Source organism: Crocuta crocuta, unplaced genomic scaffold (assembly GCF_008692635.1).
Source record: "Crocuta crocuta isolate KB4526 unplaced genomic scaffold, BGI_CrCroc_1.0 scaffold219, whole genome shotgun sequence".
In the NCBI taxonomy this organism is placed as follows: Eukaryota; Metazoa; Chordata; class Mammalia; order Carnivora; family Hyaenidae; genus Crocuta; species Crocuta crocuta.
In genome coordinates, this window is record NW_027551572.1 from 5,238,095 (window position 1) to 5,257,066 (window position 18,972).

Consider the following 18,972-nt stretch of genomic DNA (forward strand, 5'->3'; position numbering starts at 1 on the left):
TGCACAGTCCTTTCAGCTGCCTGCCAGTTGTCTCTGTGGAAGGGAAAGCCTGATGAGTGAAAACCCTATGCCACACTCCTCTGGAGTGTCAGGGTGCCTGCACAGAACTGCACAAAACTGTCTACCTAGAGATTCCTAGATGTTTTCAGTAACAGAGGACTTAAAAAAAAGATGCCACCTTAGATATTCTCTTTCCACGGAACACCAAAACTCTTAAGAGTTGCTAAATAATGCTAACGACCTACTGGTATTATCAAGGGGATATATCTACACTAACCCAAGTAGAAAAAAGACTAAAATGGATCAAAGAAAAATTAAGTTAACAATGAAGGGAAAACACAAACACACACACACACACACACAAACGCGCGCATTGAAAATAACAGAATGCTAGCTATAATCTGAACAGAGGCTGTATCCACAAAAAAAGATGTTGTAGTATCAGGAAGTGAATGCTAAAAACCAAAGAATTTCCTATCTACATATGTGAGAAAGATACTATCAAGCATATTATGCTCATCGTTAACTATACCATGGATCTAAATGCCTACTTAAAAGTCCCATATATTTTCTTAGTGGGGTCAGTAAGTGGATGGGAAGGGAGAGGATTTTCCAGGTAGTTTTAAATATGAAAAGTGAAAAACAACAGCATGAAATTCCACAAGAAATTTCAAAAAGAGAAAAAATATGTGTACCTACATCTCAGCAAATAAACCCTTCCTCAAAACCATGCTAAGAGGGGAATATAACAAAAAACAGTAGAAAAGTCTGGAACATAGTTCAAAAACCACTTTCATCTACTAGAATTATGGTCAGTAACTGTCTTCCATTAAGAATACTTATAACACTAATGTACAAGTTCAGCTACATAACCAAAGAAACGGTATTTTCTTTCTAATGCCAGTCTTCAGTCTGAATACTGTGCTTCCCAAGGCAGAACAAAAATGCTCCTATCAGAAACTTTAGCATTAATGTTTATAAATTTAAGGATTGGGAGGGTGGGAAACTATTAAAAGAAAAAAGGTGATTCCAGCTTTTACTTTAATAGCAACATATTTTAACTGAAGTTACTTACCTCAGATTCTTTGTCACTTAAAGATCCCAAGCTTCCAAAACTGTGATTAGAACTTTCATTATTTGTTGAGGCCTGTTAAAGATTTTTAAAAAGGTAAAAATTAGAGGAGTCATTTCAAGTGAAACATACAAGGTAAACTATCTTCATAAGTGAAAGTAAAGTATGATTTAAGCAAGGAAGTTAAATGAAGCAAGAATAAGAAATATCAACTTCTTAACACTATAAATATCATGGAAAGTTTTATCAAGTCAATAAAGATCTGTATTTCAGGAACTGACTTGTTTTAGCTGACTTTTTAGAATACCAAATTCAGGAGCAAAGGCACCGGGCTATTACTAGGATAACAAGATCCCTAAAATTACTACCCGACATATAAAAACTGACACTTCCTTTAAAAAAAGAAAAGTATTGTATGTGCTTCTTAATTTCCTTCACAATCTTATCAAATTCCATCATATACCATCCACACCCCTTTGCCTTTCTTTATACTAATAAACTAGACAATCCCGGTTTTTTTGGGTTTGTTTTGGTTTAGTCTTTAAAGAAAATTTTTTCCCATCTTTACCATTTTAATTGTTTCACCCAAGAGTTTCTACACTTCCTTTATAATATCTTTTTAAGTTTACTTATTTATTTTGAGAGACTGGGGGAGGGTCAGAGAGAGAGGGACAGAGAATCCCAAGCAGGCTCCATGCTGTCAGCACACAGACCAATCCAAGTCTCGATCCCACAAACCATGAGATCATGACCGGAGCCAAAGTCGGACACTTAAATGACTGAGCTAGCCAGGCACCTCTCCTTTATAACATATTTTTAAAATTCTTAAATGTTTATTTGTTTTCCAAAGAGAGAGAGAGAGAGAGCAGAAGAGTGGCAGAGAGAGAGAAAAAGACACAGAATCCAAAACAGGCTCCAGGCTCTGAGTTCTCAGCACAGAGCCCGACTAGGGAATCAAACTCAAACCACAAGATCATGACCTGAGCCAAAGTGGGATGCTCAACCAACTGAGCCACCCTGGCGCCCCTCCTTTATAGTATTTTTAAACAGTGACAAAGAGAAGTGAGCCACCCTTTCGTAGGATAACATTTGTTATGTTTCCAAAATGTTTCTATGATGTTCATTATTTTGTACACTTTTCTGGACCATCAACATTAAATCAGTGTCTTCCAGGAGTGTTTAGATCAGAGGATGACAGGCGATGGCATATTTATCAAAGATGATGGATGCATGAATGACCTACATGTAGAGGCAGGCCGGCTGATATCCCTGTTTTCCTGCAATCTGTTAAGAGTAGGAGCTAATCCTACCGTTAAAGGGTTGGAAGTTGGCCTACAATTACCCTTAGGCTAACTTCTAAACTGAGGACTCCTGAGTCATTGCGTACATGTCTAGTACTATGCTGGACAATGTAAAGGCTGTTTTCAACACAAACCAGCAGTCAAACTGATTAAGATTCAGGCACTATTTGGAGAAAGGTATAATATAATTAGAGCAGGATTATTAAACACCATAAACAGCCATTAGGAAGTGATAAATTAGATTCAGGGACAATGGAGGCTGTACCAATGTTTTTGAATATCCCCAAATCCTCAGATAAAAATATAAACCCGAAACCCATAGACAACATTTACAACAAAACTGGCTGACAAGGAATCTCCATAAATTCCCCCAAAATAGATGGTGGGGACAAATCACCAATAACCACAGGAACTACATCATAGGAGAGGAAGCAAAAGGAAAGAGTGACAGATCTGAGAAAAGAGACTCTGAAAACAGCAATTTAAGTACTAGGGCTATCATCGGAAGGGTTTCTGTCCTTTCAAATTGAGATTAAGTATGGAAGGCCCATGGTGAAACCTGAAGTTGGAGCAATCTGGGCCTCTAGCTACGAACTCGTAACACATCTCTCATAAGGATGCAATGAGGATAAACTACTGGGTGCAGAATCAAAACTGAGCATAAAAGGTACAATGAAAATAAAGGAAAGAGAATATTCAGATAAAAGCGAGGAAGAGAGCAAAGCTTGAAATTTCAGAAAGCAAATGCCACACTTTTGAAGAGTGCCCAAAAACAATAGCAGAGGGAGCCCTGTAAGAAAAGCCATTCTAAACCACAAAAAAGTAAACAACAGAAAATGATGTAGGCCAATCCCATGAAGTTATAATAAGAAAACAAAAGAAGAAAATACAGGATAACATTCTGATAATAAAACCATACCAGAAACACATACCCTCAAAAGAGGTGAGAACTGTAACCTACTATTTCAAAATGAGCTAAAAAAAAAAGTTACAAAAATGACTCCAAGACATGAAAGAACATAAATCTGATTTCAAAAAACTGAGATTTAAGGTTAATAGAACTCAGGAAAGCATCAGAAATAAGAAAAAAAAAGTTTCAGAAATGAAGATTAAGCCTAAATGAACCTAAGAGAAAATACATACATACATGTAATGCTTTAGGAGAACTAGAGGGTAAAAAGGAGAAATATTTCTGAAATTCAAATGAAGGGATAAAAAGGACTTCAGGAAGGCAACAACTAATGAAGCAATAAAAAAATCAACATTCAGGTAAAATAAGTCCTTAAAGAACACAACCATAAGAAAATAAATACTAAAAAGTATAATTCAAGAAAATATCCTTGAAAATTAAAAATAAATTTGAAACTACCAACTGAAAAGCACACTGTACACCTGAGAATAACAACCCAGAAAGCCAATATCAAATTTTTTTCCTAAGGAAACACTATATGCCCCCCCCCCAAAAAAAGAGTAACATATTTAAGATATTTAAGAAAATATAAATGAAGTGTTTTGTATTCAGTAATATGGATTCTTGGGGCACTTGGGTGGCTAGCCAGTTAAGTGTCTGATTCTTGATTTCGGCTCAGGTCATGATCTCACAGTTGATGAGTTCTAGCCCATCACTGGGTTCTGTGATGGCAGTGCAGAGCCTGCTTGGGATTTTCTCTCTCTCTGCCCCTCCCCTGCTCATGCTCGCTCGCTCGCGCACTCTCTCTCTCAAAATAAATAAACTTACATTTTTTCACTGATTTTTGTAATACATAGAAGGCACAGATAAACTGTTACCAAAATGCCAGAAATCAATACTGCTCCCAAGAGCCCTCCAAATAAATCTAGAGAACAAGTATTAGATAACCAAAATGAACAGAGCTTCAACCTAAGAACTAATGGCAAACAACATTTACTTGTTGATAAAGATTAAATGAGAAGTACAAGGTAGAGACATAAAATATAATGGCTAAAGCATGCAAAATTGTTAATAATAAAATATTTTAAAAATAGGAGATGGAAGAGGATACAAAGCACAAGCAAAAATGTTAACTGTTTTTGGTAATCACTGGTCACTATGATAGTACAACTATTGTTATTTTGAGACTGTTGTGTGTAAGATATGGAAAGGGATAAATAATTATGTGACCTTCTATCACCTGCTTTATGTCCTTGAGAACTAAAACTTTTAGTACAGAAGAAAGCAGATAGAGATGTAAGTAAAAACCTTGTAAGTTCTGATTTGAATTGGAAATATAAATATAAATTCACAAGGTATTTTTCCCATTTAAAACAAACAATAAAAAATATATAACAGAGATTCGGTGACAAGTAATAGAGTATCTCATCATACCAACATTCCTATAGTAACTATATATTCTGGAAAAAAATAAAACACAACTCCTTGAAGGTATCTGAGCAACCAAAAAAAGGCAGAATCTGGATAGAAGATAACATCTGGAAGAAAGGAATAGAAACTGGGTTTCCTATTTCTACAGCTTTCACCTGAAGCAAGATCCTAGTCTGAGGAGCACAGAACAGCTGGAACTTGGATCAGAATATGCAGTCTTACCGGCTTGAAAAACCAGGGTTTGGAGCTACTGCAACAGCTGGAAAGTGAGAGAGCATATGCTAGAAAAGAAATAATCACAAAAACAGAATCCCATATTCTACATATTAACTCTACCCATGTGTACAGCTAGTCACTAATATATACATGGGTGAAACAGACTCTGAGCTGTCTAAATAAGGCTACAACAGTCAGCCACTATCTCCTGTAGGAAAATACAGGACTGGAGTTTAGTCCAACCAAAGTAATTGCTTGTTAATACAAATAATGACCAAAAAAAAAAAAAAAAATCAACTTTCTCCAGAAGACACCAAATCCCAGTCACTATAATGTAGCATTCACAGTGTGAAAGATACAAAGTTTCTAAACATACAAAGAAACAAAAAAATGTGACACATACTCAAGAGAAAAGACAATCAATAGACAGCAACCATAACCCAAATATTGAAATTGGCAACAATTTCAAAGTAGCTACTGTAAGTATGCTCAAGATGACAAAGGAAAATATGTTTGTAATAAATGATCAAATTGGAAATTTCAGCAGAGAAATATAAAAAAGAACCAAATGCAAATTCCGTAACTGAAAAATTCACTTTCTAAAATAAAAAATTCAATAGATAGGCTTAATAGAAAATGGAGGGGCACCTGGGTAGCTCAGTCAGTTAAGGGTGTGCCTTCAGCTCAGGTCATGACCTCATGGTTCATGAGTTTGAGCCCTGCGTCGGACTCAGTGCTGACAGCTCAGAGCCTGGAGCCTGCTTCAGATTCTGTGTGTCCCTCCCTCTCTGCACCTCTCCTGCTCACCTTCGTCTGCCTTTCTCTCTCAAAAATAAATACACATTTTAAAAAATAGCAGAATGGATAAAGTACTGAAGAGCTAAAAAAAAAAAATTAAACTATATAGAAAAAAAAATATTAAAAAACAGTTGCCTGTTGGACACTGAAGCAGTCTAACAAAAATTTATTTGGAGTCACAGGAGAAAAAAAGGAGCAGAAAAAATATCTGAAGAATAGCCAGGAAATTCCAAAATTTGGTTAAAGACATAAATTTACAGATTGTAGCAGCTAACTGATTTCACCAAACAGAAATACAAAGAAAACCATATATGTACATTATAGTCAAACTGCTGAAAACCAAAACTAAAGAACAATATCTTACCACAATAAGAGATCACCTCACACCTGTTAAGAATGGCTATTATCAAAAAGACAAGAAATAACATGTTGGTGAAGATGTGGAGAAAAGGGAACCCTTGGCCACTGTTGGTGGGTATGTAAACCAGTACAGCCATTATGGAAAATAGTATGGAGTAGGCTGACTCAGTCAGTGGAGCATGCAGCTCAAGATCTCGGGGTCAAGAGTTCGAACCCCACGCTGGGTATAGAGATTACTTAAATAAACTTAAAAAAAAAAAAAGACAAATATGGAGGTTCCTCAAAAATATTAAAAAATACAATTACCAGGGGCACCTAGGTGGCTCAGTAGGTTAAAGCTCACAACTCTTAATTTTGGCTCAGATCATGATCTTACAGTTCCTGGGAATGAGCCCCATGTCAGGCTCCACAATGACAACACGAGGCATGATTGGGATTCTCTCTCTTCTTCTCTCTCTGCCCTTCCCCTGATCTCCCATCTACCCGCTCACACTCTCTCTCTCAAAATAAATAAATAAATGATCCAGCAACTCCACTTCTGGGTATTCATCCAAAGAAAATCAAACACTAATGAAAAAAGTTATCTGATCAGCAAAACTAAAAGGCAACCAACAGAATGGGAGAAGGTATTTGTAAATGACATATGATAAAGGGTTAGTTTCCAAAATCCATAAAAAACTTATCAACTTCAACACCCCAAAAAACAATCTAGTGAAGAAATGGGAGAAAGTTGTGAATAGACACTTTTCTAAAGAAGATATCCAGATGGCTAACAGACACATGAAAAGGAGCTCATCATCATCATGATCATCATGGAAACACCAAACAAAATCATAATGAGATACAACCTCACACCTGTCAGAATGGCTAACATTAACAATGCAGCCAACAACAGATGTTGGCGAGGATGGAGAGAAAGAGGAACCCTTTTGCACTGCTGGTGGGAATGCAAATCGGTGCAGCCATTCCGGAAAACAGTATGGAGGTTCCTCAAAAAATTAAAAATAGAGCTACTCTATGACCCAGCAACTGCACTACTAGATATTTACTCAAAGGATACAGTTATGCTGTTTTGAAGGGGCAAATGCACCCCAATGTTTATAGCAGCAATTCTGACAACAGCCAAAGTATGTAAAGAGCCCAAATGTCCATCAACTGATGAATGGATAAAGATGTGGCATATATATACACACACAATGGAATATTACTCAGTGATCAAAAAGAATGAAATCTTGCCATTTCCAACAACTTTAATGGAACTAGAGTGAATTATGCTAATGTATTACTTGTCAGAGAAAGAAATATCATATGACTTCACTCATGTATGGAATTTAAGATACAAAACAGATGAATATAAGGGAAAGGAAGCAAAACGTGTAAAAACAGGGAGATAAACAATAAGAGACTCTTAAATACACAGAATAAACTGAGGGTTGCTGGAGGGGTGCTGGGTGGGGGAATGGGCAAGAGGCATGAAGGAGGACATTTGTTGGAATTAGCACTGAATGTACATATAAATGATGAATCACTAAATTCTATTCCTGAAATCATGTTAACAAACTTGAATTAAAAAAAAAAAGGAGTGTACTGATGAGCTCTGGGTGTTGTATCAAAGTGTTAAATCATCAAACTGTACACCTGAAACTAATACTACACTGGATGCTAGCTGGAATTTGAATTAAAACTTTGGTTAAAAAAAAATTATCTGCACCCCATGTGCACTACAGCATTATTTATAACTGCTAAGCCATAGAAGCAACCTAAGTGTCCATCAATGGATGGCTAAATGAAGAAAATGTGCTGTACATATATACAGAGGAATATACTCAGTCATTAGAAAAAAAAGTGGGGAAGGAATTCTTGCCATTTGCAACAACATGGATGGACCCTTCAGGGCATATGCTAAGTGAAAGAAGTCAAAGAAAGACCAAGGTTATGATCTCACTTATATGTGGAATTTTAAAAAATAAATTTAAAAAATAAACAAAAAAAAAAAACCCTAAAACCTAAGCACACAGACACAGAGAATAGATTAATGGTTGCCAGAGGCAAGGAATGGGAGTAAGTGAAATGGACAAAACAAGTCAAAAGATACAAACTTCCATTTATAAAGTAAATGATGGGATGTACAGTATGGGGACTATACTTAATAATACTGTATTATGTATTTGAGAAATGCTAACAGATTAAATCTTAAAAGTTCTCATCACAAGAAAATTATAACTGTATGGTGATATTTTCACTAGATTTACTGCAGTGATCACTTTGTAATACATACAAATATGAAATTATTATGTTGTATGCATGAAAATAATGTTATATGTCAATTACACCTCAATAAAAAATTAATCCACTAAAAATTTTTAATTGAAAAAAATCTTGGGGTGCCGGACTGGCTCAGTTGGTATAGTATGTGATTCTTGATTTCAGAGTTGTGAGTTTGAGCCCCATATTAAGATGTAGAGATTACTTAAAAATAAAATCGTTATACTCCACAGATAGAAGACTATAGACTTTTCTCTTAAAAAACACCATCTCAAGATATAAGACCTATAGATATGAAGAATGGAAAATCTCTCAGAAAAATGACCCAGCCATGTCATCCTACTACAAAACTTATTGGTCAATAAATCCTCCCTACTCACACAAAGCTTCCAATTAAGTGTTTCAGTGCCTGGGGCGCCTGGATGGCTCAGTTGGTTAAGCATCCAACTTGGCTCATGATCTCGCAGTTCATGAGTCCCAGCCCTGTGTCAAGCCCTGTGTCGAGCCCCATGTCAGGCTCTGTGTTGACAGCTCTGAGCATGGAACCTGCTTTGGATTCTATGTCTCCTCCCCCTCTCTCTGCCCCTCCACTGCTCACACTGTCTCTTTCTCTCTCAAAAATAAACAAAATAGAATAAAATAAGTTTCAGTATCTAACGCATGTACATGAACAAAGCCCAGTATCACCACATATCTGAATACAAACAAAAAAATTTTTTAAATTGGTAAGAAATAAAGACAACAAAAGTAGCAGAAAAAAACTTCATGCAAAAATAAAACCACTATTAAATATCCTAGACTAGCAAACTAAAAAAACAAAAAAAACAAAAAACAAACTCCTGGCAAAAGAAAATACAATAGCTAAAATGAAAGAAAAAAAATGGGTGGTTTCAAAGATAAAGCTGAAGAAATCTTTCCAGAAAGAGACCAAAAAGTTCAAAGAAAAAAGAATACTAGAGAATCCATCTGAGAGGTCCTGGTCCAAATGATGGGAGTTCCAGAAAAAAGGACAAGAAAATCAAGGAGCTGAAACTATCAAAGAAATAATTCAATAAATTTTTCTAGAACTGGAAAATATGAGTTTCTGCACTGAAGGACACACTTATTACCAAGCTCCTGGCTCAAGGAAGATCCATACCAAGACATATTATATTAAAGTAATGCCAGGGATTATGTTAAATGCCAGGGACTACAGAAAAGATTCTTAAAGCTTTTAGGGGGAAATAGGTTACTTACAAAGGGTCAGGAATCAGAATGGCACTGGAATGCTTAGCAGTAACATTGGAAGCTAGGAGGCAACAGAACAATGCCTTCAAAATTCTAATAAAATGATTTCCAACCTAGAATTCTACATGCAGACAAACCAAAGTGAAGAAGAGAATATGCAAGGTCTCAAAAATCTGACTATCATTTACCTTTCCTCAGGAAATAACTAGAGAATCTGTTCCACCAAAACAAAGGAATAAACCAAGAAAGAGGAAGAGATGGCATAACGAAAGCAGAGCTCAAACACAGGACAGACACAAATGGAATTCCCATGATGGTCAAGAAAGTAGATTCCAGGATGACAGGCATCCATCCAGGAGAAAGAGAAAGCAACTATCCTAAATTACAAGACAACTACAGAATTCCGGGGTGAATGTCTAAATATAAAAAAAAATAATAATAAAAACTTGTATTTGAAAATAATGAGAGATTTGCACGCCTCTGCTAAAGAGTATTTGGATGCTTCCACTAAATACTAAAAAACTAAAGACATAAATCAACTATTAATCCAGTGAAAACAGGGTTGCACAAAAGAAGAAATGTAATCATGGAGCCTTCACAGCTTTGAATAAAATTTAGTCATAAGGTAAATAATGAAATCACAATCAACCCCAAAATTGCAGTACTGTCTATCTAAATTAGGATGGAGTCTGGGAAATTTGAGTATTTTTATAAAGGTAGTAGGTTGGGTCATTTAAAAGAATTAACGCCTCATTTTCTATAGTAGGAAGCCAGGAGACACGCCTGGTGGGTTCAGTTTGTTAAGAGTCCAACTCTTGATTCCCACTCAGGTCATGATCATACCATTTGTGAGATGGAGCCCCGCACTGGGTTCTGCACTGTCAGAGGGAAGCCTGCTTGGGATTCTCTCTGCCCCTCCCCTGACTCGTGCTTGCTCTCCCTCTCTCAAAATAGGTAAATAAACTTAAAAACAAAAAAGAAAGTAATAAAAACCTAAAACAGAAAAAGACAAAGAACCTATATTTACTATATAATCTTACTTAGAAATGCAAATAAAACAAAGCATGCAATAAAAAGCTGTAAGATAAGGATTACTTCTATGAAGAATGAATATAAGGTTGGAAGAACAGGACATAGTTCTACTACTTTTCATTATAGGCCTGATAGAACAATTTGGCTTTTGAGACTCTGACCATGGATTATGTGTCTTTTTCTTTTTGGTTTGTAGGAAATCTCCACATAATTCTCAGTATGAATCCTCTATGACTTGCCTCTTCATTCATCTTATTGGTGTCATTTGAACATAGTTAAATTTATTAAATGTTTTCACTTTATGGTTAGTGCCTTTTGTGGCACATTTATGAAATCTGTCATTATTCTAATTAAATCTTTACTGTTTTATCTTTCATATTTAGATCTGCAAGTCACCTATTACTGATTTTTGTAGAATGGCAAGAATTGAGGGTCAAGAACCATTTTCCCCCATATGGAATATGGATATTTAACTGATCCACCATCTATTATAAAGACTATCCCTTTCCCCAGTGCACTGTGGTATTATCATATATCAAGTTACTGTATAAATAGGTCTACTGCTGGACTCCATTCTGTTCCATTGGTCTATTTTTCTTTTCCTGTGCTAATATCACAGTGACTTAATTCCACTCCTTGATATATACCTAAAAAAACTGAGAAAAAAAAAAAAGAGAAAAAAAAAAACCCTGTACCAATGTATTCAAAGCAGTTGTACCAGTGTGAATTCAAAGATTATTCACATAAAAAAATAGAAACAACGCAAATATCTAACAACTGATGAACGGATAAACAAAATGTGATACACCAATACAATGGAATCTTTAGTCATAAAAAGGAATGAAGTACTAATATATACCATACTATTCATGAACTGTGAAAACATTATGCTAGGTGAAAAAACTACACACAAATGGTACATATTGTATGTTTCCATTTATAGAAAATGTTCAGAATAGCCAAGTCCACCGAGGCAGAAAGTAGACACAAAATGGCACACTTGTATGAATCTATTTGTATAAAATGTTCAGAAGAGGCAAACCAATAGAGACAGATAACAAACTAATGGTTGCCAGGGGCTAAGTGTAGGATAGGAGAGCAGGAAAATGCGGAACTGCCGCTAGCGTGTATGGGGTTTCTGGAATTAGACGTGAGGACAGCTGCACAATTTAGTGATATACTGAAAACCCCTGAAATGTACACTTTAAATGTACCATACACTGTATGGTATCTGAATTATATCTCAATACAAAAAAGATTTTATAAATGTTTCAAATTGTTGAGACAAAGGAACACAGGAGGAAGAAAGCTTGGTAAAACGTAGTACATGATCACTTATACTCTCAGATACACAGTTATGTACACATGGCAAGCACACACTCAGGCTTTCGAAGCCTTCAAAACAGATTTGGGTGGAGGGCATACACTTATGGAACATTTTTTAAAATATGAAAACAACACAGGCACATGGAAATAAATTTCATTACAGAAATATAATTTTCTCCCTCTCACACCAGTCCCAATACTGAGGCAACCATTTTTTAAAAAACTGTTTAAAAAAAGTTTTTTAATGTTTTTATTTATTTCTGAGAGAGAGAGAGAGAGAGAAAGAGAGAGAGCGAGAGAGAGAGCAGGGGAGGGTCAGAGAGAGAGGGAGACACAGAATCAGAAACAGGCTCCAGGCTCTGAGCTGGCTGTCAACACAGAGCCCGTCGTGGGGCTCGAACCCACGAACCGTGAGATCATGACCTGAGCCGAAGACGCTTAACCGACTGAGCCACCCAGGCGCCCCTAAAAACTGTTTTTAATGCAATTTTTGAATAAGCAATACGAACAGGTTACTTTACTTTCTTTCTTATTATCTTTCTAGAGGTATATTTCTACAACAAATTAGACATACAACCTTGGTTCCTTCCTTCTCAAACAAAAAATAACATTATGCAGACTGCCCTGCACTTCTTTCTTTTCTCTTGACAGAGACTGAGAAATTCCAAATCAACACATAATAAATTCTTCATTCCTTTTTTCCTTTGCTAATTTCTTTTTTTCAAACAAGGGCAGAGTATTCTACTCTATGTACTCTATTTTGAGAAGTCCTTTATTGACTCTGCCATGAATAATGAAGAATTTAGTTCACTGGCACCACAGCTTCTTCTTTTTCCTGATATGTTTGTATTGTACTTTTTATATTTTTCAAATGGTTACCTTAGCCTTAAATATACACATTTTTTAAGTTTTTTAAGCCATGTATAACTACTCACTATATAAAATAAGAAAATAAATCTTTCCATTTAGCTCCTTTCCCTGACATGACAGCCACACAATAACTTTTACATCAGTACATTTTATAATGTTTACCTTTACCTTCTATTTGTAATCCTAAAACAGAGTCACAAACTCATGCCACAAGGATCTGGGGACAAGTAAAATAAGCAGGTGAAGCAGGCCTGGGCTAAGATAAAAGAAGTGGAACATGATGGAATAAAAGTTCTCTCTCTCTCTCCAGTCATTTTTTGCTATTAGCTGTGAACATTGAATTAGTGAATGCTGAATCATCGCCACTTGGGGAAATACAGTTAGGATCCTACAAACTTCTCATCATTTTTTGTTAATCAATTAATACATAATCTTGTTTTGTATCAAAGTGTGTTCCTGTTTTAAGATACCTTATTTAATACATATTGTTGATTCATTCACACTGAATTCACAGCCAACACTACTATAACTCATGCTTAAACAAAGTTTACATAACACACGTATTTTCTCCCTAGGGCACAAAACAGCCTTCTTGTGCCTAGAACACTAGATAGCAACTCAGCAATACTACCCTTGCGGGCCATTTTAAACAGCAAAATTACCAATAAAAACCACAAAAAAGTGGAAAACATGGCACTAAGTAAACTGTGAAAAGAACACTTGTTTAAAGTATGAGAGCTGAAACAGAGTGTTGCTTTGTTCAGCCTCAGGCGGCTCAAATCTTCCAACACCGCACATGCACAGTTCCTTGAATGACTAGCAAAAGCTATCTGAGTTTTGATTTTCAAGTTACAAATAAATTTTAGCAAGTAGGTGAATTTACAATTACAAAATCCTCAAATAAAGACTATTGTATATGTATTATCTATCAAATCATAGATTATATTGTGCAAATTGCAAATCCTCTATAGCCTGCTGTTATATAAGTGAACGAATTTTCAAAGAATTTAAAATTTAAAAGAATTAAAATCTTTTGCTATAATTACACTTTAATAGATTCATCATGTATTTTTAGAACTGTATGATATATAAAAGTTTCTAACTGTTAAATCTGCCTTATGGATATTAGTCCTAAAAGTATCTATCTTTGTAATATTCAGGCTTTTGTTTCTGAAGAAAGAAATAAGTACTGAGGGGCCTAGTACTATTGCTAATGCTAGAAATAGAGCAGTAGAAAAAAAAAAAAAAAGACTTAACTCCAAGGGCTTATGGAGTTTACACTGTACAAGAAAGGAAACACGATAAACAAATATTTGGTACTTTAATTCAGTATAAGGAACCACGAAGTACTTCTACAGAAATTAGGTAGAAAAAGGGGCAGAGTGAGATATAGCTCTCTTCTTACACGGAGAGGACAGAGAAAGCCTCTTTGAGGAGGTGACACTTGAGCAAACATCTGAATGAAGTATGGGAGACGTATGTTTGAGACAAGTGGGAAATATAACAATGTGGGTACAGTCGAACGGCTGTTAGCTGAATAGGGTATTTAGTCTAAAGTTAGATCAGAAAGTCTTATTACAGCATGATGAAGACATTTAATTTTATTTTAAACGTGACCTGAAGTCTCCAAGTTGGGGAGAAACTGATCTCAAATTTGTATTTAATTCTTTTTCTCTATGATTACCTGAAATATCTTCCTTCCAGTTATTTCCAATCTTTGTCATTTTTGAGAAATGCTTCTTATCAATAGCCTATAGATGGAGTCTCATTTGTTGCAATAATATATACTTGGCTTTATTCCTTCCATATTATGTAATACTTTAAAGTAGAATTTTTTGTTTCTTTTTTCTCTCTCTCTCACTTTTATTGGCTTATTTCTTTTTATTTCACCTTCTATACTGTCACGGTAATTTAAAAGTTCTATTTACAATATCTCTGTGGCCTATACTTCCCTACTTTTAAACAACATACCTTAATACAGACAAATTTTTTATGATTACTCTATACTCCTAGACAACTTTCTTATGTTTCTCCCATTCCTCCTCTCCCAGAGCACCATCACTCTCAGAATTGTGATCCTTGTGCTTTCACTTCCACAGTATAAACTCACAGTTTACCATTATTAAAATTTGCCTACCCAACAATATGGCATTTCACAGGCACATTATCACCATCAATTTAAATAAAACCATTATAACCGTCATTGATCAACAGTATCTTGTTCTGTAGCTTCATCCGTATTTGTTTTTAAATTTAAACAAGTATTTTAAAAATAGAAGCCTGCCCACAAAGAACAGTAAGCCAACATTAATTCATCATCCAATACAGAGCCCATACTCAAATTTCCTGAGTCGTCTCAAAAAACATTCTTTGTACCTATTTTTCTTCCAATCCAGGAGCAAATCAGGATTCACAGATTCAGACTGCACTTGGCTATGTCTCTTTCACTTCAATCAATCGAGACAGAACAGTCCCTCTCTCTCTCTCCATTCTTCCTGGCACTGAAACTCTGGAGAGTCCAGGCCAGTTGTTCAGCAGGATATGGCAGGAGTATTTTCTCATGACTAAATTCAAATCAAATTTTTCCACCATGGAAAAAAAATTCCACTATGAAAACTATAGGGGTTCCTCTTGTGCATCTCCTCAGAGTGTGTCTAATGTTAGACTATCTGTGTCACTACCAATAAAAAATGTGACCTTGATTTTGGTGGTGACTAACAAGTCTCTCCATTTTAAATACCCATTTGCTCTTCTGTAATAAATAACTCATCTATAGGGTGAAATCTGAGATCTTGAAAATACACTAGTCTCTGACACATTTCACTAAATGATTTTAACATCCACTGATGATCCTTGCCTTAATTAATAATTATGCTGGGGAATATTGAATGTTGACTTCCTGATTCCACATTCCCTCTACATTAGCTGACGTTCTTCCAAGAGACTCACCACATAACAAGAAGCATACCTAGCTTGGCTCCTAAGTAGCATTCCCCACCAAAATGAAGCAGGGCTCCTCAGAGAAAAGTCTGTTCACATTCACTGCAGAGACCACAGTGATACTAGAGATAGATGGTAGGGGCATGTATACACATGAACACACATTTCACAAAAATGATTAAATTTCTTAAATCTAGATAAAGAGTATGCAAGTATTCTTTGTACAGTATTTTCAATTTTCTGTAGGCATAATATATAATATTTTTTCAAAGTGAAAGGTTATTTAAAAAATTGGGGGGGGGTGGGAAGTCCTGAAAGAATACATAAATATCAGTTTGAGTATAAATATAATTAATATACTTAATAATATAATTAGTATAAATACATACATGAGTATAGAGTATCATCAGAATACTAAAAACAGAACATGTAATTTTAAATCATCAGGAAAAACTCCATCTGTCCAATGGAAAGCAAGGTGTAGAAGGGAATGAAAATGAAGTATAATTAGAAGACATTGGACTATAAATAGCAGGGCCAAGTCAGAAAATAACAATAGTTACAATAAATGTAATGGACTAAACCCACCATTTAATAGGTAAAAACACTAATATTCTATCAAAAAAGACATGTGATCGGAGCACCTGGATGGCTCAGTCGGTTAAGCATCCGACTTCCACTCAGGTCATGATCTCACAGATCCTGAGTTTGAGCCCCGCACTGGACTCTGTGCTGACAGCTCAGAGCCTGGAGTCGGCTTCGGATTCTGTGTCTCCCTCTCTATAAGCCCCTCCCCTGTTCTCTATCAAAAATAAATAAACATCTTAAAAAAAAAAATGTGGTCTAAAAGAAATATAATTAAAATGAGTAAAAACGAAATAGAAAAACATATACCCATAGATCTAAGACAAATATGAACCAAAAGAAAGCCAAAAATAATCAGTTATAAAAAGAAAAGAATAAGATGTATGCATGTAAAAATACAGCCTCAAAATATATCAAGCAAATACTGATAAATGGCAAGCTGAAATACATAAATCAATAATCACAGCTAATGATTTCTTTTTTTTACTGAAGTACAGTTGACATACAATATTACATCAGTTTCAAGTGTACAACACAGGACTGGACAACTCTATACTTATGCTATGGTCACCACAAGTGCAGCTGCCACCTGTCACCATACAATGCTAATACAATACCTATACAGCTAATGATTTTAATACACCGCTCAGGGAAAAGGTCAAGCTGACAATACAAGGAAATATCTAAGATCTGAACAAATAAAATTAATAGCTATTAGATATGAAATGTTTATAAAACAGGGAACACTTCAGGAATTAATGTCATACAAACTATATTTTTAAAATGTAATGCAATAAATTAGAAATCTGTAACAAAAGAATAGCTCAAAATATCCCACGTTAATAACCCTTGCGTTGCAAAGGAAATAAAGGCGAGGTGCCTGGCTGGCTCAGTAGTTGGAGCATGCAACTCTTCATCTTGGGGTTATGAGTTTGAGCCCTACATTGGGGATAGAGCTTACTTAAAAAAAAAAAAAAAAGTAGAATAAGTACTATAATATGTAGCCTTTTGAATCTGGCTTCTTTCAGAAGTTAGCATAATGCATTAATTTAAGACTCATCCATGTTGTTGCAGGTCATCAATTGCTAAACAGTATTCCATTCTATAAATATATATATATACCACACTTCTTTTTCATCCATTTCTCTTAGATTAGGAACATTTGGGTTGTTTACAATATTTTGAAAATTACAAATAAAGCTTTTCCTTCCTTTCAGATTTGACAGCTGTTTATGTGCTTTAAATACTGCACAAAACAATATAGAGTATTTCCATTTCAGAAGGTCATGACCAATATAAAGAAAAAATACATAGATGCGCTGTAAGAAATAAAATGATCATTTTTGGAAGAATATTATGTGTTAGAGAAACCTAGAGAATCAACAAACTGTTACAACCAAACAAAACAAAAAAAATCAACAGCAAGACTGCTACATTAAGACTAAACAATGAAAAACAAAAACCTCTAAGGGTTCCTGGGTGGCTCAGTTGGTTAAGCAATCTGACTTCAGTTCAGGTCATGATCTCACACTTTGTAATTTCAAGGCCCCTATTGGACTCCCACACTGACAGTGTGGGGCCTGCTTAGGATTCTCTCTCCCTCCTTCTCTGCCCCTCCCCTGCTTTCTCTCTCAAAAATAAAAAATTAAACTTAAAAAAATTAAAAGCATAAGTTTGCAATAACCAACTAGAAAATAAAAAAACACTTCAGCCAGAAGAACTTAAGTATCCAGGAGTTAACCAAAATAATTCATAAAAGCTAGCCAAGAATTCTTAAGATCTCTACAGGGAGAACTGAATAAACGAGAACCGAATACATTTCATGTATTTGGACTAGAAAACCTAATCTTATAAAGATTCCACTACTCCCTCAATTAACCTATAAATTCAATACATTCAAAATAAGAATTCTACTTGAATCTTTTAAGGAAAAAGATACAAATAAGCCATTATAGAAGAATTCCCAAAAGCTAACAAGCAAATGAAGAGATGCTCAAATTTTTTATGAGGGAATAAAGATCCATAAATAATTAAGTTAACCTTATAAAAGAAGATTAAAGAAGATACTTACTTTACCATATAAAAAAAAACATACCAAGATACAACAGTATTTTTTTTAACTATGATACTGGGACAGGAATACAGACCACTAGATTGTAAGAGAAATTTCAGACAGATCCACATAAAGGCATGACAACTTAATATATACGATAATGCTGGCATCACCAATCAGTGGAAAAATATGGATAATTTAAGAAGTCTTGTGGAGAAAACTGGTTCACTAGATGGAGAAAAATAAAACTGGGTCCCTATCAATACTATATAAAAAGGCAGGGCCTAAAGTGCAAATATGACAGTAAAACTATAAAATTAACAGAAGAATGTGTAGAATATCTTTGTGGCCCAGGGGTGGGGAAGATGTATTTAACTCTTAAAATACCTCAGGGTCCACTGAACCCAATTTCAATGTTTGAGTTTCTTTTTTGAGTAGTTCTAGCTACTTGTAAAGATTGATACTATAGGACTTTTATTCTTTCTTAGAGATCATCCAAAGCATAAAAATAAAATTTATTTTTAATAGAATAAGATGCATTGTATCTGGCCATTAATCACCAGATATCCAATGGACCCTTTCACAA

At 35.1% G+C, this 18,972-nt stretch overlaps 1 protein-coding gene across 1 annotated transcript in view; it reads right to left on the minus strand.

Annotated features, from left to right (window-relative positions):
• TLK1 (tousled like kinase 1) overlaps positions 1 to 18,972 on the minus strand; it is a 107,701-nt gene that overhangs the window by 78,965 nt on the left and 9,764 nt on the right. The window contains exon 3 of the mRNA XM_077751114.1: positions 1,076 to 1,147. Coding sequence (XP_077607240.1) covers positions 1,076 to 1,147 — 72 coding nt within the window. The remainder of the gene's footprint in view (positions 1 to 1,075; positions 1,148 to 18,972) is intronic.